This window comes from Henckelia pumila, chromosome 3 (assembly GCF_033568475.1).
Source record: "Henckelia pumila isolate YLH828 chromosome 3, ASM3356847v2, whole genome shotgun sequence".
In the NCBI taxonomy this organism is placed as follows: Eukaryota; Viridiplantae; Streptophyta; class Magnoliopsida; order Lamiales; family Gesneriaceae; genus Henckelia; species Henckelia pumila.
In genome coordinates this window covers 48739462-48760906 of record NC_133122.1, presented here as the reverse complement: position 1 = coordinate 48760906, position 21445 = coordinate 48739462, and the positions used below count along the sequence as shown (strand labels likewise).

At 37.2% G+C, this 21445-nt stretch overlaps 3 protein-coding genes across 4 annotated transcripts; 2 read left to right on the top strand and 1 right to left on the bottom strand.

The window, feature by feature from the left end:
• The first annotated feature begins 1419 nt into the window (after window positions 1-1419).
• LOC140893211 (paired amphipathic helix protein Sin3-like 2) lies at window positions 1420-12447 on the top strand. Of its 2 annotated transcripts, none has more exons than XM_073302276.1 (24): window positions 1420-1747; window positions 1884-1960; window positions 2788-3063; window positions 3139-3322; window positions 3403-3501; window positions 3628-3798; window positions 3892-4192; window positions 4939-5075; window positions 5349-5424; window positions 5505-5534; window positions 5715-5908; window positions 6025-6179; window positions 6513-6640; window positions 6754-7008; window positions 7223-7780; window positions 7960-8045; window positions 8295-8915; window positions 9068-9165; window positions 9251-9389; window positions 9475-9627; window positions 9730-9893; window positions 10682-10793; window positions 11722-11900; window positions 11980-12447. In XM_073302276.1, the coding sequence occupies exons 2-23, from the start codon at window positions 1884-1886 to the stop codon at window positions 11857-11859; spliced, it is 4152 nt and encodes a 1383-aa protein (XP_073158377.1). In that variant the 5' UTR covers window positions 1420-1747; the 3' UTR covers window positions 11860-11900; window positions 11980-12447. The 2 variants fall into 2 exon arrangements, with proteins under 2 accessions (XP_073158377.1, XP_073158376.1); XM_073302275.1 differs by having other exon boundaries at window positions 8286-8915; window positions 11980-12446.
• Window positions 12448-13018: 571 nt separating this feature from the next.
• Window positions 13019-15073, bottom strand: LOC140891168 (protein transport protein SEC13 homolog B-like). Its single transcript, XM_073299511.1, has 2 exons — window positions 14898-15073; window positions 13019-14124 (listed from the first exon to the last, which is right to left on the bottom strand). Exon 2 carries the CDS (start codon window positions 14066-14068, stop codon window positions 13160-13162), a length of 909 nt encoding a protein of 302 aa, XP_073155612.1. The 5' UTR covers window positions 14069-14124; window positions 14898-15073; the 3' UTR covers window positions 13019-13159.
• A 771-nt stretch (window positions 15074-15844) lies between these two features.
• Window positions 15845-21218, top strand: LOC140886757 (alpha-mannosidase 2). The gene is made up of 4 exons (XM_073293556.1): window positions 15845-16505; window positions 16797-16946; window positions 17345-17377; window positions 18046-21218. The coding sequence occupies exons 1-4, from the start codon at window positions 15948-15950 to the stop codon at window positions 20782-20784; spliced, it is 3480 nt and encodes a 1159-aa protein (XP_073149657.1). The 5' UTR covers window positions 15845-15947; the 3' UTR covers window positions 20785-21218.
• The last annotated feature ends 227 nt before the right edge of the window (window positions 21219-21445 follow it).

Here is a 21445-nt window from a genome sequence, read left to right as displayed (position 1 = left end):
GAATGAAAATTGCACAAGATGTTCACGTGCAAGAATCGTTAAATCAATTTTTTTTGGGTATAGTGTACACACGTGAATCGTAAACAAAAAAACCTAGGAGAAAAAGCAAATACATTGCTGCGTGACACAATAAATAATTTTTTATTAATATGATTTGCTTTTCACAATTCTGCAAACAAGATGGACAATTAAGAAATGAACATGGTTAGCTGATAAAGTGGGCTAGTTAGTGATTATTAAATTTCGATATTCATGTATTTCTAGTTAAAAATGGGCTATTTTTGTACAATTATTAAAATGATCACGGACTATTAATATGTAACCCTATTATATTATTATATTGTACTATAAATATTTTCTAATAGGAACGGCGAGCCTATAAAATCATATCATATCAAATATCAAATATAAAAACACGTGCGTACATACATATATAAATATGACATAATTAAAAATGCAATCAATTAATTAGATAATGTGCAATGAACAAAAGCATGAAAATGGGTAATATATACTCATTATGTGATGATCAAGCTAAATAAAATAATTATCTGAATCACGAAAATTTAGGGAGGTGTGAGATTAATTTTTGGATTTACAAACGTTGTTCATGCAAAACTTCAAAATAAAATAATGGATCGTTATCTACGTCGTCTCAAATAGAGTGTCAAGAAGTGTCCCAAAATCATAAGATGCTTGAGTAAGCGTGTTACCCAAAATCAGAGTAAGGTAGTGTTTGGGAGAGCTTCTAGGAAGCACTTCTCAGCTTTTTGTTAACAAAATTTCACAAAATTTCAATTTTTTGTTAACGGAAAAGCTGAGAAGTGCTTCTAAGAAGCTCTCTCAAACACTATCTAAATAAAGGAACTTTTGAGAGCTAAAATGAGAACGTAACTCCCTTTCCAAACGAGAGAAGATGACTTATTTATAGATTTTTTCGATGGGTTATTGGGCTTAAGGTTTCTAATTGGACTAAGTGTTAATTGTCCCTAAACTTAGTTTTGGGTTATTGCCCATCAATGTGTTATTAGTAAATTCCTTATATAATATTCAAAACGAAGTGAAGAAACAACAATACACTAAAAAGTAAATGATAATTTCATCTTTTATTATAATATAATATAATAATAGAATATATATAATATGATTTTTTATAGTGGGTTTATTTTTGTTCAAATAACAAGAATATCGGTATTTCTCATGGTGTTTAAATTTTTATTGTGTAATAAAGTATATTGGTTTAAATTAATTAAAGATGGAAAAAAATATTTGATAAATTAAACCCTAATAAAGTATTCCTTAATTAAAATTGGGCCCGTAAATAAGAGAGCCCAAAGATTTGAAAATCCGCAAAGCCCAGAAGAAACCTCAGTTCCTCCAGTCTCTTGCAACATAAACATTTGGCATTCTTGTGATAATTAAAAAACACAGTCACGCTAAAGGATTTTCGCCTCGTATAAAACTTCGCAAATATTTTCACTTCGTTTCCTTTCCTTCCTTAACCTTTTCGTATGGTTTCTTCTTGTGCTCCAGTTTATGTTATTTCTCCAGCGTTAAAGAGAGAGAGAACTCGAAGATAACGAGAAAGAGACGAGGAGGAGGAGGAGTAATCAAGAAGCGGTTTCTTGATTTGAACTCTAATTTGATCCAGACAATTTAACTGATTTCTTCATTTTTTTGGTTGGTTAGATTAGATCTGTGCGCTGTTTTCATCTTTTTCCTTTCATCGAAGGGAAGGGAGTCTCAGGTCAGTGTTTTATTGGAGAAAAAATGTTTATTTGCCGTCTTTGATTCTGGTTTCAATTTTTTGCTTCAGTTATTCCTGACGTGGAGTTGAAATTTTATTTATATCCTGTGTTTTCTCTGTGTTCTTTTACGGACAGATGAAGCGATTGAGAGATGAGGTGTATGTGAACCCTCAATTTAAGCGCCCATTTGGCCCTTCTTCTCGGGGAGAATCGTAAGTTTTTTTTTTTAATTTTTTTCGGTTCGTATATCTCTTGAATTGCTCGTCTCTTTTTTTTCGTTTTTTTTTTGTGAATTACGTCTAATCTTGTATTTTTTATGTGGGATTCTTCATTCTGAGGTTTTGCTCAAGTTTTTACGTCTGGTAAGACTGTCGATTTGTGTTATGACTGAGGGTAGAACTGAATTTGGTTAAATTTTTTTGATCGGAATTATTATGTTTCAGAATTTTGATGTGGTCACATCCTTATTTCCGGTAGTAAAAAGAAACAGGAAAGAAAAAAAGGATTATGTTAAATTGTTGTTTTTAACAAGGGTTGCTTAGATGTTGATTGCTGGTAGGCTGGTAATAGGGATAAAAATTGAATCTTTGTGAATCTCATTCTTGGTAAGTTCTTATTTGCATGGATTTATGTTTTGTTTCCCTTTTCGAGTCTCTTGCCGTTATTGATTGGTTTGTTTTGTGTAGCGCTGTATGGTACATAGTCTATTAACTGTGTTTTGGCTACATTTCGAAGATTCTACCGATCTGGCTTCGTTACAAGTGCCGACAAATCCTCGGTGTTAAATGTCGATAGTGTTATAACTGTTAAAAGATTAGATGTTTGCATGGGACAGAACAGCAACAACCAGGATTCATAAATCATAATTGTCGATTGTGTTTTGGCTGCATTCCTAAAATTGTGAACAGACAAGAAATTTTTAAGAACACATCGGAGAAATCCAAGATGCTTTATTGTTTTCTGAATTATACTATAACTTGTTTCCGTCATTGTGAATGATCTTAATTTAAAGTTTTACCTTTTTTCCTGTGTTATATAGGTATGGGCCTCCACATGCCCCCATTGGTGTAGGAGGCGGAGGCGGAGGTGGGGGCGGCGGTGGTGGAGGAGGAGGAGGTGGAGTCATCGGAATTGGTGGTGGTGGTGCTGTTACTGTAGGTGGTGGTAGTGCTATGGGAGTTGCTTCTGGTAGCACACAAAAACTTACCACCAATGATGCATTATCATATTTGAAGGAAGTTAAGGATATGTTCCAAGATCAGAGGGAAAAATATGATAGGTTCCTTGATGTTATGAAGGATTTCAAGGCTCAAAGGTATATGGATCTTCCTTAAATCTGCTCGATTATGCAGTATATAATCCTACCTATATTGAAATCTTTGTTATGCAGAATTGATACTGCTGGTGTTATAGCTCGGGTGAAGGAATTGTTCAAAGGGCATCCAAATCTGATTCTTGGGTTTAACACCTTCTTGCCTAAGGGTTATGAAATTACGCTTACTGATGAGGAAGAGGCTCCACCAAAAAGGACAGTTGAATTTGAAGAGGCTATAAGTTTTGTCAATAAGATTAAGGTCAAATTTCTAATTACTTGTGTGATGATTACTGTTCTGGATTTAGTTTCTCATCAATTTTTTTGTGGTTTTGTTCGCAGAAACGTTTTCAAAATGATGATCATGTTTATAAGTCTTTCCTAGACATTTTGAATATGTACCGAAAAGAACACAAGGGTATCACTGAGGTCTACCAAGAGGTATGTGTTGTACTTGCGGCGGAGTTGGTTGAAACGATAGAAACGGATAAATTTATGTTCATTTGTGTGTCAACTTTTATCGTTCAGGTGTTCATGACAATTAAGGTGTAATAAATGCCCTTGCAGGTTGCAGCACTTTTTAATGACCAGCCAGATCTCCTTGACGAGTTCACTAGATTTCTTCCAGATTCTTCTGCTACTGCATCTGCTCCACATGCATCTTTTGGCCGTCCTTTTCACCGTTACGACGAGAGGAGCTCTGCCATGCCCCCAATGAGACATACTCTCATGGATAAGGTATTGTTTTTTGTCATCTATTCTTCTTACGATACCACCATTTTCCTTTTTTTCACTGGGTTCCAATTGAAAATTATGCCTACAAATTTCCAGCAACGACCACGACGGGATCGTATCATTAGCCCCCATGGAGAACGTGATCTTAGTGTTGAGCGTCCAGATATGGATGATGAAAAGACAGTTGTGAAGTTGCATAAAGATCAGAAGAAGCATGCAGACAAGGAGAACAGGGATAAAAGAAATCGTGATCAAGAAGACAGAGACCCTGAAAATGAAAACAATGGAGACATTAGCATGCATCGGCTCTCTGATAGAAAGAAATCTGCTAAGAAAGTCGGAGACTTTGGAGGAAACTCAAATCTCGCATCCTATGATGACAAAGATGCATTGAAAAGTGAGTTAACATCTTAACGAAACCCCTGTTGTTATCTTATTTGTTGAAAGTTTGGTTTGATTTCGTATGAACAATGGTCATCATAAAACATTCTATCTGACAAAAAAGTCGGTGATGCTGCTGAATATTAGTCTATCAAGTGATAATTGAGTGTTATGCATGACATGCTTAACAGTAAATTTTTTTTTCAAGAATCATGGATAAAAGGGAAATTCAAGTTAAAGAGGGAACTAGTTAAAGAAAGAGAGTAAATCTTCCTCTATGATTTGTCCTTTTGCACTGTGCTTCTGCTAACGATAGATCCTTAGCATGTTCAACATAACAAAGAACAAACATTTCAACATTTAACACATTTTTTGTTTTCTATGGTATTTTAGGAAATATTAGGAAATAGTCTAGAAAAAATTGTTTAGTATTATTTTCCAAGGAAACAATTTTACTTGTGCATATCAGATCATGTAATAATTTGTTTGGTAATAAACATTCTTGTTATATGTGAGTCGAGATTTGGAAAAAAGTAGATATTTTAAAATGTTAAACTATGTTATATCTTTTTAAGATATAACATACGAATAGAGAACTTTGTTGAGCGGCAAAGAGATAAATTAAATGTAATGATTATGTTGGAAAGTTAGAAACTAGTAAATATATTTTTGGTACAAAGATTTAAAAGGTGATGAGATATGTTTTTGTTTTGGGAAATGAAAAATGAAACCAACTTGGCATAATCTTGTTGACTTCGCCAGGCATGTACAGTCAAGAGTTCACTTTCTGTGAAAAAGTTAAAGAGAGGCTTGGCAGTGAAGATGATTACCAGGCATTCCTGAAATGTCTTCACATTTACAGCACAGAAATCATTACAAGGAAGGAGCTGCAGGGATTGGTACGCAATCTATCACAACATTTCACAATCACGGATATTAGAGATCACATCACTTGCTTAATTTAATTGTTTTTTTTCCAGAAGTTGTCGCATATCTGCTCGCTTTTTTTTCCAGAAGTTGTCGCATATCTGCTCGCCTAATTTTCTCTATATTTAACTTTCATAAGTGCTTTAAAAAAGCTCCTTAACTCTTCCTATGTCCTTTCCGCCCTTAAATTTGCTTGGAATGTGTGAATATATTGCTCTGTCCAGCTCTTACATATGTGCTTTCAGGTTGCTGATTTACTTGGAAAATTTCCTGACCTTATGGAGGGATTTAACGAATTTTTTGAACAGTGCGAGAGAATTGGTAATTGCTGAGCTTCACTTGGGTGGATTTGTATTATGTATTGAATCATTTTGTGTTCTTATTGGTAGTGTGTTGTGCAGATGGATTTCTGGCTGGAGTTATGAGCAAAAGTATGTATTTCCTCCCACTGAAGATTATTGTTTAGAGCATTTATATATCTGTCTGTGCGTCTGCTTAATTGGAATAACCGGCCTCCTCTTCCTGACTTATATGATAAAAAGTCTCCGGACTATAAGCAGCTATTCAGTTTATGGTTGTATAGTTTTGCAACAAAGCTTTATTTATTGCAGAAACATTATGGACTGAAGGAAATTCCTCGAAAGCCTTGAAAATAGAGGAGAAAGAGAAAGAACAAAGGCGCGAAGTAGAAAACGGGAAAGAGAAGGAGAGATACAATCTAAAATACTGGGGAAAGTCCATTCAAGAACTTGACCTTTCTGATTGTCGAAGTTGTTCTCCCAGTTATAGGCTTCTTCCTGACGATGTGAGAATTCTGATTAATTCCAATCTTATCTTCTGGTCATTATGCGCGTTATATATATATATATAGTCAGAACTATGTTCATGAAACTATTTTTTGTCAAAATTTTTGGTTTGCAGTATCCGATAGCTTCAGCTAGTCAGAGGTCAGAGCTTGGTGCACTAGTTTTAAACGATCATTGGGTGTCTGTGACCTCCGGTAGTGAGGATTACTCCTTTAAACACATGCGCAGAAACCAGTATGAAGAAAGCCTGTTTAGATGTGAAGATGATAGGTGATACACCTTCTCAATATCTTGTCTTCTCTCTTATTGAACTGTAATCCTATTGACAACGAAAAATGAAATCTTTGTTTGTTTTATCGATGAAGTTTGATTCCTTTGTGAAGCTATTGCTTCATTGGTCTCTTATACTGATGGGTATTATGTCGGTTGGTGAAAGGAATGAACTTTTGAAGTATTGTGCCATGTCAACAATTATAAATTGAATTGTAGATTTTGATTTTGTGGTCTTCTCCATCTACTTATTTCTCATAGTTTTCCTCTGGATATGACAGATTTTTGCTGATTACAGATTTGACATTTGGGGTTTTTTTCTTGATGTTTCAGATTTGAGCTTGATATGTTGTTGGAGTCAGTCAGTTCAACTGCCAAGCGTGCAGAGGAACTTTTGAACAGCATTAATAATAATTCAGTTAGTTCAGACGGTCCCATACGTATTGAGGACCATTTCACAGGTCTGCATTTTAGACTCTCCGTTTCTACTTATGATTCATGTATTCTTTTGTTTACCTGAAAAAAGATATGTTTATTATTCCTGAGTTGGGGTTCTATTGCTTGTTTCGTGCAGCTCTGAATTTAAGATGTATTGAACGTCTATATGGTGACCATGGTCTTGACGTGCTGGATATTTTGCGTAGAAATGCATCTCTTTCGTTACCGGTAATCCTAACCCGCCTCAAGCAGAAGCAGGAGGAGTGGACCAAGTGCCGTTCAGATTTTAATAAAGTTTGGGCTGATATATATTCTAAAAACCATTACAAATCTCTTGATCACCGCAGTTTCTATTTCAAGCAACAAGATTCAAAGAACTTGGGCACAAAATGTAAGCAAACAGTTTTTAAGATCTATTGTACCTGTCTCTGAATCTTGCATGTGCCTCATCTTATAGAATATTTTTTGATATCCTCTTGGTATTCTGATCCTCTCTTCCGCCTGAATATGCATCAGATATTATCGGAAATTAATATGGTTAACCTGGTGTCGCCATCAATTTGTGATCTGATCCTCATTTTTCCCTTTATGCTTTTAATGGACAGCATTAGTGGCAGAGATCAAAGAAATCAAGGAGAAGAGACAGAAAGAAGATGATGTGCTGCTTAGTATTGCCGCTGGAAATAGGCACTCTATCATTCCAGATCTTGAATTTGAATATGCTGATTCTGAAATTCATGAAGATGTCTATAAAATTATTAAGTACTCGTGCGAAGAGGTCTGCTCAACAAAAGAGCAATTCAATAAAGTTTTGAGATTCTGGACCACTTTTCTCGAGCCGATGCTGGGTATTCACTCCCGCCCTCTTGGTTCTGATGTTACTGAAGATGATGGTCTCTCTAAGCGTCGAACCATGAAAAATACCTGGACAAACATTGTAGAAAGTGAAGGAAGTCCGAATGCCGATGGCACTGCCACAATCTTGAAACAACCAAAGCCTATCTGCAATGGTAGTCCTTCGACTTCAACACACAGAGTCAATTTCAGCAGGACTGGCGTCACAAATGTTGATTCCCTTGCTAAAGAAGGACTACCTGTGGTTTCTGGTGAAAGATTAGCAAATCCTGATGTAGCTGTCACGTTTGGATCAGATTCTAATCATGGTATTGTGCTTTAAATAATGTAGCTTCTGTTTCTGCTTATAATTTTGATGTCTATATTATTTTTCTTGTAGCTAATTGTTTATGACATGTTGGTCGGAACCTCCACATCTTTTGTAGTTGCACTGTATACCTTTTTGCTTTATTACTTTTATTAATTATGGTTTATTTTGAAATACAAGGTCGCTCTGCAAATTCTTTACAAACACATAATGATCCAATTGAGGAAGGGAATTTATCCAAGCCTAATGCAGAAGATATACCATATGTGAGTTTCTTAACCTGTCAAAACTCGTTGATTGGAACAAGCATAGTTCGTTTATTTTACTCGTTATTTTATTTTTTTATTTTCTTTGTTACACCCTGTTCTTTCTTGTTCTCCCTTCATTTTTTTTCCAAAATTTTAAGGCACCACACTGTTTTTGTCTAAATTTTGGAGAAGGTTGTGCCTGGTAGTTCATCTTGGCTTGTCTTTTCTGTTTTGACTGGACATTTCATGCCTCCATAGGTACAACAGGGTGGGGAGACATCAAGGTTGAATCAACTGACAAATGGGGAATCCACAGAAGGCACCAGACTTGTTGGATATAATGAGGATTCTGTTGACCCTGGTAAAAATGAGAAAGAAGAGGGCGAGCTGTCTCCAAATGGAGATTTTGAAGACAATTTTGGCGCCTATCAGGATGGTAGTTCACAAGCCTTGCCTGATAAAAATCGTGGCAATGACAGGACCCAAGGTCAGACAGGCCATCATGATGAAATTTGTCCAGATGCTGCCGGTGAAAATGATGCTGATGCTGATGACGAGGACAGTGAGAATGTTTCTGAGGCAGGAGAAGATGTTTCGGGTAGTGAGTCCGCTGCCGATGAGTGTTCGCGAGAAGAGCACGAGGAAGAGGATGATGGAGAACCTGATGACATTGATGGTAAAGTGGAGAGTGAAGGTGAGGCGGAGAATACTAGTGAAGCTCACTATATTGGAGGAGATGGTGCATCTGTGTCACAGTCTGAACATTTCTTGCGTAGTTGTAAGCCTTTGTCAAAGCGTGTTGCTTATCCATCGGTGGGTGAGGAGAAAAAGGATCGACGAATATTTTATGGAAATGACACCTTTTATGTGCTTTTCAGGCTGCATGAGGTACACTTAAAACCTTTTCTGTTTGGTTGATCTTGTTATAATGGGGATTCTCTCGGAAGCCACTTATGTTAAATCTACTTGACCAATATAGCATATATGTTGATTAATGTGTGATGTTTTGGTTATTTAACTTTTATATTCTATGCTTCCAGACACTGTATGAAAGGATATTATCAGCTAAGGTGAATTCACTATCTGGTGAATCCAAATGGAGAAACACGAAGGATGCGAGTACTGATCCCTACTCGAGGTTGTTTAGTAGCAGCATATTTTAGTTTTTGGAAGACTTGGAAGCCATGTTACTTTGTATTGATACCTCTTAATTTCAAATGCAGGTTCATGAGTGCATTATTTAGGTTACTTGATGGATCGTCTGATAATACCAAATTTGAAGATGATTGTCGATCACTGATTGGAAACCAGTCATATGTCCTCTTTACCTTGGATAAGTTGATATATAAGTTGGTCAAACAGGTATTCTCATTAAATTTTGGTTTAACTTCTTTGCAATCGAGTTCAATTTCACAGCTTGCTTTTGGATACTGCTTTCCTTCCGCAGCTCCAAACTGTTTCTAGTGATGAAGTGGATATTAAGCTGCTTCAGTTGTATGAATATGAGAAATCTAGGAAGCCAGAGAAATATGTTGATTCGGTATATTACGAAAATGTCCGAATTTTTTTGCACGATGAGAATATCTACAGGCTTGAATGTGTATGTTTCCTCGCACTTTGAATCGAGTTACTTTCATTGATATCCATTCGAGGTTTCTTCAAATTTTGCTTGGATGCTGAGCTGTTTTCTTTCTTGTTGCAGTCATCGACTCCTACCCGTTTATCTATACAACTGATGGATGATGGAACTGAGAAATCTGAAGTGGTGGCAGTCTCAGTGGATCCTAGTTTTGCAACTTATCTCCGTAACGATTATCTTTCTGTTGATCGAGGAAAAAAGGAATCATCTGCGATCATGCTGAAGAGGTATTGATACGAGTTCCAATTCCAAGTCACGAGTCACGCAACTTGAACGATAGTGGTGCTTCTTTTTATGGAAAATGATAAGAATTTGTATGTTGACACTGATATTGTTTTACTGAAGTGAGGAGAAAGTACATTCAGGAGGGTGGTGAAGGGTTATGGGACACGTCTGCTGTAATGTGGACCTATGTTACTCTCTTATCTTTTGATATTTTGTTTCCTAAAACTTTAAAACATGAAATAACAGCGTTGTCAGCATAAACTCGATTATCAAGGGACATCATCACCCCTAATGTAACAAGGTTTGGGGTCTATTTTCTCGGCTTAGAAGACGTATGTACGTTAGACGTAAATAAACTTGTCACCGACGTTACATTTGAATTAGTCCATCACTAACAGATTTGATCATTTCTTTATGAAAATTTAAATGGCACTTATAACGATAAAGAGTAGTTTTAAATTTGGAAAGATTTTTGACCTCAGGAGTAGTTTGATAATAATTTCTCTACTGACTTTTGGAGCAAAATTTGGGGTGTCGTGTTGGGTAACTTGACTAGTCTAAACGGCATCCTGATGCGATTGCCAATCCTTGGATTTAGTTTTATGATAGGGCTAAAATTAATGTGGCAAAAAAGGAAGGGAGGTTACTCGTCCTTTTTGTTACTACTATAATATTGTTATTACCAATACTCTGATCTATTAGAGGTGAAATTATAATAAATACAGAGATGAAGCGTCAAAATATTGGGAAATATGTAATTGAATACAAAACCTGCTTGTTTGGTTTGCAGGAATATGTGCAAGTATGCCAATCTCGAAGAATCTTCTGCTCTATTTTCTGCGACAGAAAATGTTTTGATCATGAATGGGTTGGAATGTAAGATGTCAGCGACCTCGTCAAAGGTCTGTTTCTCATCAATCTAGTTTAAACACAGGTTCAATGTGTCACATAGGCCCCGGCCCCACCCCCAACCCCACCCCCCGGCCCCATCCCGCCTTGTCACAAGGCTTTCCTACCTATTATTTTAATGTAGTTTAGGAATCTTTTCCAGTTTAGTATATTCAGTGATGCTTTTTCCCTTGTTAGTTATATTGTTTCGCTTTGTCTAGAATCGACATATTCATAGTTATTTAGGGTAAAATCGAATTCCTTTTCGGATGTGGAATTTTCCATTTATTAGTTTCTTGGAGGACAAGACATCCTCTTTTCTCATTTTTTGGGTCCAGTACACGGACACTCGTTTAGCTTTAAATTGGTTGCTTCTTGATGCATTTTGTTCCGCAGTAATCCTTTTATACCCATTTTTTTTTTTTTTTTTTTTTTTTGCCACAATGGAAAACGATATGCTAGGATCAGATTTGAATTCAGATTTTGATAAATCTTTGAAAGCATGTATATGTCTTATTTAGGAATCATACCCAAGATATTTTCTAGCCTACATAAAAATATGATGATTATAATATAAACTAAGAGATCGACAAGACATTTGGTATTTTTTGGGCATTTATCACTTGTATGTAGACTTCATGTTTGAAATACACATAAATTGTATCGTGTTACTTTATCTATTCTCTATCGAATTTCACTTATTTCAACAATATGCTGTTATAAAACTCTTCAACTCAAATATCAGTGCATGTCTGGTCCTAGACTTGGTTATTTCAGATTCTTTTCGAGTGCCTGTCTGTGTCCTTGAGTTGGTCATTTCAGATTGTTTTGGAGTAATATAATCAGTTCTTACATTGAATGTTAAATCCTGCTTAATATCTATCTGATGGTCTGTTTATTTGTGGCTAAACCTCTACATCTGACAACATTTCATGCTTTCAGATCTTTTATGTCCTTGACACCGAGGACTTCTTTATTCGTTTGGGACGCAGAAGGAAAAACTCACCGGCGGGAACAAATTCCCTGAAGAACCAGCAAAGGGTGCAACGTTTTCACCAATTTCTGGCAGCCTCCATATGAACGTATCAAGACCTTTCTCCAAGGCCGTGATTTACGAGCATGTAAGCAGTTTTCTTTGTTTTAAAACCACAAATCTTAGCTAAAAATTATAATAACATCATATCTCGTTCTTTTTGGTAGAGTTCTTTGGCGCGTGGTCTGCCCTTGGAAGGCATTTATCCAACCATTGTTATTCATTCACTTCTCAACGAATCAAATAACCTTTAGAGTTCCGAGTTCCGAGTTGCTCGCGATCATGCTGTCAATGGTACATTCACCATCTCTGTATATATGTTATGTCAAGCATTGTTAAGTTAGAGTCCTGTTTATTGTGCTGGGCTTCAATGGGGAGATAAGATGTTTGTTGTTCTGTCTGGAAGATGGAAGTTTTCTTGCAGCTATATTCTGCTAGATATGTTGCATATTTATGATGGGGTGAGGTGAAATGGTATAGCAGAATCTCTTATGCTTAGATATTTAGCAAACATGTTTTTATCGATCATGTATGTGTATATAAAGTTCACAGTTCAATTCCTGCTTTTATGTCAAAAAAATATTCTTGTTTAGAGCAATTTATCCTTTCTATGTTTTTTTCCCATCTTTTATTCTCTGTGGTGTTTTTTGTTTGTTGCTACGATTAAACTAGAATAATGAGATTGGTAAGATTTTTGTGGATGCAACATTTTTCCGAGGAGCTGCAATGTACAGATCTCCCTTATATTTTGTACTATAACATATGATGATGCCATTTTATTTCTCTATCTAAAAAGATATGACATGAAAGTAAATATTAGGGAGAGCAACTCGTTTTTATTTGGTTTAGTTCGAATTCTGTTTTTATTCACAGGAAATGAAAACTAATCATTATGTTCCTATTTTAATATTTTTCCCATAATCCCATTAAGCGCTCGTGTATTTAATATCATCTTTTGACAGTTTGACTCCGGCAAACTATTATATAATGATATTTAGTCTAATAAATTGTTTTCTTAAATTTTAGATTTAGATGTTGCCGAAAATGGTAAAAGGGTATCAAGGATTTTTAGCAAGTTATATTCGATATTTTTACCATATCTAAATAATTAAGTGTTTTCTATTTATAAAACAAAACAACGTTTCTGTTTTCTTCCATTTATCTTCGTACGCAATATAAAATATATTCTAAAAAAAAAACACTGTTAAATCAGACTAGCATGTTCATTCCATACAGACAAAAAGATTGAACGACAAAGTATATATAAAGAAAATGGTCATCAACAAAATCCTCAAGTGTAGATCGACAAGCAAATAATCCGTTTTAACAACTTAAAAAGCCTGTATTCTATTGATCAACTGTGGTGACCTCTTGCCACTCTCCATCAACAGCTTCTTTCCAGAGTGTAACGTTGTTGTCCCCAGCTGCAACGGCCAAGAAGTTCCCGGTCAGAGACCACGAAACCCTCCAAACCGGTGTCTTGAAGTCCTTTAATACTTTACCCTCCCATTGATCACCGTCTTTTGCCACAGTCCATATAACCACCTTTCCATCCTGAGAAGCACTCGCCATTGTGGACTTTGGAAGCCCCAAATTTGGTGCCCATGCGACATCTCTCACCCAATCTGAGTGCATCTGCAGAGCCGGGAAACAGTCCATTTTCCAGTTACCACTGTATAGTTTCCACACTTTCACAGTGTTATCACAGCCACCAGAAGCCAGCTTCTGCACAGGATCCAGCAGCCCAGATCCAACTAATGCACCAGGGGCCATTGAAGGAGCCCAACTAACAGCAGTCACCCCCACAGGGTGGGCTTGTTCTATTCTCGTAGTCTCCCAACTACCATCTGGTTGAGCTGTATAGACAGAAATATTACCATCGGAGGAACCACATGCCAAGGAGAGTTCAAGCTCGTGGGGCGCCCAAGCAATGGAATTGACAGATGACTTGTGGTTCGTGAAGATATGAGACTGAGACCAATCATTCTGATTACCTTCCTTCCAGATTATGATTTTACCATCATAAGAACAGGATGCGAGAATCGAACCAAACTTGGGGTGTGCCCAAGAAACCTGCCAGACGGGCCCTTGATGCCCGCTCAAGGTAGCCATATGTTGAGATGTCGAGTTATTGCTGATACCAATTATCTTAATAGTGGCATCAGATGATGCTGTTGCCACACGTTTCCCATAGTAATCCATGGAAACATCATGAACAACATCATTATGACCTGTTTCTATCTTCTGTGCGGGCATTTTGTTGACCGCGTATGCTCAGTTTCTTGAATTTGTGATCACTATGCTATCAAATCCTGTAATGTTTATATAAAAGGCCATTGATTAGAGGGGAAAAAAACTCCTTATCATTCGAATTCATATCATATCTTTTTCCAGTAAAGATATTAGTAAATATCAAGCACATCTCCCCACCATCACAAAACAAGATAAGAACTAAATCGTGACAACAAAACCCAACATATAGGATAAATAACAAGCAAAGTGAGTGTGAAAGACAATAGCGTGAATTAAGTGAAGGATCTGCTCAATGAATTTTCAGGGAAACCGAATATGTATAGAAAAATTACACAATGCATTAAAATTTGACTATCATTTCATTTCAGGTCGACTCCACTTGCTACACTTGTCCAACCCGCCTTAAGGCACATATAACTTCAATTGGCATCCATAGATCAAAACCGAGCCAATGAGCTCTCCACTATACATCAAACTCAATTCAGCCAAATTAGGCCCCGTTCTCAAACCAGAGATCGATTCACATGATTTCACTCTTCTAAGCATTCTACAACTAATCTAACACACTCTACTCACGAGCCCTTTGAAAAACTTCCCAAATTTTGTTTAGAAAATTAAATCTTTCCTCGGAAGGCATCGCTCCAAATCATAAAAAAATTTATACGGACGCAAAAGGGCACTGGTGATTAATCATGAACCATGTAGATCTAATATTATCTCCCTCATCCCAGAAATACAAAACCCAAAAGGAACGAAAAGGACTAGCACGCCTGTGCGTAAGAATCGAAGAAAAATAAAGACATGGTTAGCGGATGGCAAAAGGTTTCATCACCTGAGACACAGAGACGGCTGCACGAATGGAAGTGGGTCGGATCTGACAACCGTTGTCGGAGAAAATCCAACAGGAATCGCCGCGAAGCTGGACGCTGAAGCGGAGCTGCGATCTTGTTTGGATTATTGTGGATTATATTGGTTTATTTAAGGAAACTGCTATTTTATGTATATGTATATATACATGTTCAATTTCATTCTTAATTTCATATTTTTAAATTTTTTTTTTCATGATTTTAATCATTTTTCATTTCAGATGTTTTGTGACATTTCACTAGTTTATGTCATAAGCATCGATGTAAATGTCTATGGCAATGAAATATGTCATAATCCTTTTATAAACAAAATTTATAATAAAAAAATGTTTTCAGAATACAACAAAATTTTTTTATATTAATTAAGTAGACAAATAGAAAAAATCTTTTTAAGATTTCTTTTGGATAAGTTAGTTTAGCTTTGTTGAAGTTTTTTTTTTTTATTTTTTAAACACAATATTCCATAAATTCAAGTAGGATATCCATAATGATTAAATCATTTAATCTTCAATTCTCACTAAAAAAAAGTTATTGTTTGAACTGTCATGAAATAATCAAAAAAAATGCAAATATTGATTGATTCATATCTTCGACATTATTCAATACTGATTCGAATAACCATCAATTCAACCCCATTTCTTGAACTTGCTCGTCAGATCAAATATGTCATAATAACCCCCACAATTCTATCAAGATTATTCCGAACAATCACCCCTGCCCCGTAAACATGGCGTGACAGACAATAGCCTGCATCCACATCCATTCGCAACAGCTTTGTTGAAGATAAAACACTGGTTTTTTTTTAAAAAAATTAATAATAAAAATTAAAATTAAAACACTGATAAATAAGTGTGATTTTTATTACTATTATTATTATTTTTTGATACCTGATTTTTATTATTATGTTTTTATTATAAAAGAGCATCCGTACAGAATCGCTGAGCATAACACTTGGCCCGTCCCCGATAGCACTCACTCACTGTTTGCGAATATTCCGACGGATCTCAGTCAACAGCATGTCTTTCTCCTCCCGCCGCGGCGGCGGTGGATGGGCGCAATCCCTTCTCCCAGTCTCGATCACCGGCAGACCCACGGTGAAACAACCCCGCGCCGGTCTCAAGACCAGAAAGCGCACCGCCGTGACAACTTCCCGCGACTTCATTCTCTCTAATCTATTCACAATCGGCCTTTCTCTCACGTTCCTCTTCCTAATATTCATTCTCTTTCACTACGGCGTTCCCAAGCCTCTCCACTTCCAAGCTTCAAAGCCCCGGGTCCCACGCCCGCGAAAACCTGTGATCCACAAGTCCCAGAACGCCACCGTTTTGGATGCCGCTGTTGACATTACCACCAAAGGGCTCTACGATAAAATTCAGTTCTTGGATCAGGACGGCGGGGAGTGGAAGCAAGGGTGGCGCGTGACTTACAAAGGAACTGAGTGGAATGATGAGAAATTGAAGGTTTTCGTGGTACCGCATTCGCATAATGATCCTGGATGGAAGCTCACTGTTGAGGAGTATTACGATCGGCAGTCAAGGCACATTCTTGATACTATAGTTGAAACGCTCTCTAAGGTTAATACAGCTCTTTTCTTATGTCATAAATCGGTGATACTGTTAATTTTCTAACTACTGGTGGATTTTGTGATTGAGTGTCATATGGTTTCAATACTGTTGACTTCTTAGAAAAGCTATAGCCTTTTGGACTGAGGAAAACTCTTATCAACTTTTCTTGCTGTTAAAAGAGAGGTTATGTGCTCGTTTTTTAGTTTGACAAGCTGAAAGATGGGATGAAATGATCATGAAACTTGAGGGCTTTGAGGTTTAAAATGTCATACTGTACCGATCAAAGTACTAAATTTGTAGGATAATCGGAGGAAGTTTATATGGGAAGAGATGTCTTACTTAGATAGATGGTGGAGAGACGCGTCAGATGCTAAAAGAGAATCCTTCATCAATTTAGTGAGGAATGGACAGCTAGAAATTGTTGGAGGTGGATGGGTGATGAATGATGAGGTAATGTTCCTTTTTTTCTGTGAATAATTGAGTTAAAGTTACTTCTCTCTTCTCTTGTTATACTGCATGTTGATGTACATTGGTTCATATTCTTTACGAGTTTACCTTTCTCTATTTGGGGATTTGTTATACTTTGGTGTTTCATGCTTCTAATTATAATACCCATTGGACTTGTAAAAACATTTAGTTGCTGTTTTTCTTATCCTGCCATCATTTACTCCCTTGAATACAATATCATGTCTACATTTTTCCTCGATTCTCAGGGAGCTTGTTCTCTCAAAGGCTTGAAATACTTTCTCGTCTCATATTTTCCATTTATCTGTCTTGGAATTTTGATTTCATCAATTTTGCTGAGCTGCCTAATCTTACTGGTTATCTGTTTAATTTTTGTTCTGCAGGCTAACTCACATTACTTTGCTATCATCGAACAGGTGATATTTATATTCCTTTAGTCAAATTTTTTTTATGTCTATGCTCTTGATACTTCTGTGTGTTTTTTTACTTTTTTTTTTTTTTTTTTAAAGTGTGAAGTGTATGGGTATCAGTAGTTCTATTAACAAGCTCTTAGATGGGCGGTAGGTTTCTTAGTTTCATCCAAACCAATTATTGTTAATTTGATTGTGAATTGCCTCTTTGTGCTTTCAGTTTTGTCCCAGTTGAAGAAGTTGCAGACTTGCAGTTATGTTTATAATTTTCTAAAACTCATGTGAAACAGTCAGAATAATGACAGTACATTGCATTCGTTAGATATTATTGTGTCAAGGTAAAGTTTAGTCTTAGTTATCTAGTTTTATCTTTCCTGTTATCCAAGGTTTCATAATTATGTTTTTATTTACTGATGATAAGGTGGAGGAGTATCTGTTTTACTTACGTATTTCTGTCCCTTCACCCTCAAAGTTTTAGCCAAAAATCTGCATAATATTTGTGTTTCATGGTGGAATAGTTGCTTTGACTTTTTTATTTTATTTCCACCTGAAGGTCTATGTTTATGTGCTTCAAATGATAACTTCTGCTTTGCATTTATATTCCTCAATTATGATTTAGGATTGACCGGAGACTCTACTCTCTATACAGTCACGTGTTTGTGTGCATGTTGCAGATAACAGAGGGTAATATGTGGTTAAACGAAACTGTTGGTGTTATTCCTAAAAATTCTTGGTCCATCGATCCATTTGGATATTCATCCACCATGGCATATCTTCTCCGGCGCATGGGTTTTGAGAACATGCTTATACAGCGAACACATTACGAATTGAAAAAGGAACTGGCCTGGCACAAGAATTTGGAGTTTGTATGGCGACAGAGCTGGGATGCTGAAGAAACAACTGATATTTTTGTTCACATGATGCCCTTCTATTCTTATGATATTCCACATACTTGTGGGCCGGAACCTGCTGTTTGTTGTCAGTTTGACTTTGCTCGAATGCGTGGTTTTGTCTATGAGCGTTGCCCCTGGGGACAACATCCTGTGGAGACTGACCAGGAAAATGTTAAGGAGATGGCACTTAAATTGTTGGATCAGTATAGGAAGAAATCAACTCTTTACCGTACAAACACACTCCTTGTTCCCCTTGGTGATGATTTCCGCTACATCAGTATTGATGAGGCTGAAGCTCAATTCAGGAATTATCAAATGTTGTTCGATTATATTAATTCTGATCCTAGCTTGAATGCGGAGGCCAAATTTGGTACTTTGGATGACTATTTCAGCACCCTACGACGTGAGGCAGATCGAATAAATTATTCACATTCTGAGGAAATTGGCTCTGGTGAAATCGGAGGCTTTCCTTCTCTATCAGGAGATTTCTTCACCTACGCAGATAGGAAAAATGATTATTGGAGTGGCTATTATGTCTCCAGGCCTTTCTTCAAGGCTGTTGACCGGGTACTGGAGCAAACACTTCGCAGTGCAGAAATGATGATGGCTTTTCTATTGGGACACTGCCAGCGAATACAATGTGAAAAATTGCCTACTGGGTTTTCGTATAAGCTGACAGCTGCTAGACGGAACTTAGCTCTGTTTCAGCATCATGATGGAGTGACTGGTACAGCTAAGGACCACGTGGTTGAAGACTACGGGACACGTATGCATCTGGCTTTACAAGACCTACAAATTTTCATGGCCAAGGCTATTGAAGTTCTGTTTGGAATCCGCCACGAAAAGAACGATCAAAACCCAGCTCACTTTGAACCTGCACAAACAAGATCTAAATATGATGCACAACCTGTGCATAGAGCAATTGGTGCTCATGAAGGAACTCTGCAGACTGTAGTCATTTTTAACCCACTGGAGCAGACAACAAATGAAGTCGTGATGTTGATTGTGGAAAGTCCCGATGCTACAGTGTTGGACTCAAACTGGACGTGTGTCAAGAGTCAGATCTCTCCTGAACTGCATCATGATATTAACAGGATATTTACAGGAAAGCATCGTCTTTACTGGAAAGCTTCTGTCCCTGCCATGGGGTTACAGACATATTATATTGCCAACGGATTTGTGGGATGTGAGAAGGCCAAACCAGCAAGCGTTAAAATTTTCACTTCACCCAAGCAGCGATCTTGTCCCACCCCATATGCTTGTAGTCGTTTAAAAACTGACTTAGTTGAAATCAGCAATCAACATCAGACCCTCTTCTTTAATGTAAGCTATGGTCAGCTGCAGAAAATAAGTCGCGAGGATGGTCACCTAACTGTTATCGATGAAGAACTCGGTATGTACTCTAGCACGGGGAGTGGAGCCTACCTCTTTAAACCGAATGGTAATGCTGAGCCTATCAGCCTTCCTGGCGGACAAATGGTGGTTGCAGAAGGGCATTTGGTGCGGGAAGTTTTTTCTTTACCAAGGACATCGGGGGAAAAAACCCCAGTATCCCATAGTACCCGTGTATACAATTGTGAAAATTCCATACAGGAATTTGTTATTGAGAAAGAGTATCATGTTGAGCTTATTGGGCAAGAGTTTGATGATAAGGAACTGATAGCTAGATATAAGACTAACGTTGATAACAATAGAATCTTTTACTCTGATCTCAACGGATTTCAAATGAGTCGTAGGGAAACTTATGACAAGATACCTTTGCAAGGAAATTACTATCCAATGCCATCTCTTGCATTCATGGTAGGCTCAAATGGAGAACGTTTCTCTGTTCATACTAGGCAATCCTTGGGTGTGGCGAGCTTGGAAAATGGGTGGTTGGAGATCATGCTTGATCGTCGGCTGGTTAGAGATGATGACCGCGGTCTGGGCCAAGGAGTGATGGATAATCGTCCAATGAATGTTCTTTTCCACATCGTCCTGGAGTCTAACATATCTTCATCTGCAAATCCCACCTTGAATCCTCGTCCCTTGAGTCCATCTCTTCTATCTCATCTGGTTGGTGCACACTTGAACTATCCATTACAAATATTCATCGCGAAAAAAGCTGAAGCTATATCTGCGCAGCCACCCCCAAGATCCTTTTCTCCCTTGGTGGCTTCCTTGCCATGCGATTTGCATATTGTGAATTTTAAGGTTCCCCGGCCTTCAAAATACACTCAACAGCCCCCTGAAGAGCCCAAATTTGTGCTTATTTTGCAGAGGCGACACTGGGATTCTTCGTATTGTCGAAAAGGGAGGTCACATTGTTCATCTATAGCCGATGAGCCAATCAATCTGTTTGACATGTTCAACGGTCTTACAGTTTCGAATGCAAAAGCCACTTCTCTGAATCTTTTGCACGAAGACACCGATATACTTGGCTACAGCGAGCAGTTTGGAAGTGGTGCACAGGAAGGACACGTCATTATCTCTCCCATGGAAATACAGGCTTATAAGTTGCACTTAAGGCCTCAACAATAAAGGTACTGTAGAAACTTTCGAAGTTGAATCTTTCACATTGAACAAGGTTTATTGCAGAATTTCGGGGATTGCTTCATGCTCCTTGAATGGATTGAAAAACCTTAAACCCCCACATGACGTTTCTGTGACTTCAAAGAACTAAAGCTGGAATGTAGGCATGCACAATTCTTCGGAAGAGCTGTACATTTAGATGCTACTCCCACACCTGTTGTACGGTAATCAAAATTAGATGCCTTCTGGTACATTTCAGCTCTTATGGAAAGGTTGACAAGTTTCGTGATGGACTAATTGTTTTCATAGAGACTATGCCGAGGCTCTGGCCGAATTTACTAAATGTAAAGTGTAATTTCATGATAAACTTCATTGTGGAGAATGAAGTCTCTACAATCATGACATTAATACTATGTTATACAAGGATTCGCAAAACTATTATATCTTTTGGCCACATGCACACATGATTGGAGCCGAAAGCTCAAGTTTTGGGAATCAACTGCGACGTTTCCGGTTCAATTGATAATTGATGTTTAATTGATTGCTTGTCTTTGAAATCTATTCAAAACTTTGCTTATGGAATCAATCAGGAGTGAGTGAATCAAATAAGGGGTGTGGCGAACACAGAAAACTTATATGCAATTTTTTTTTTTTTTTTTTTTTTTTATGT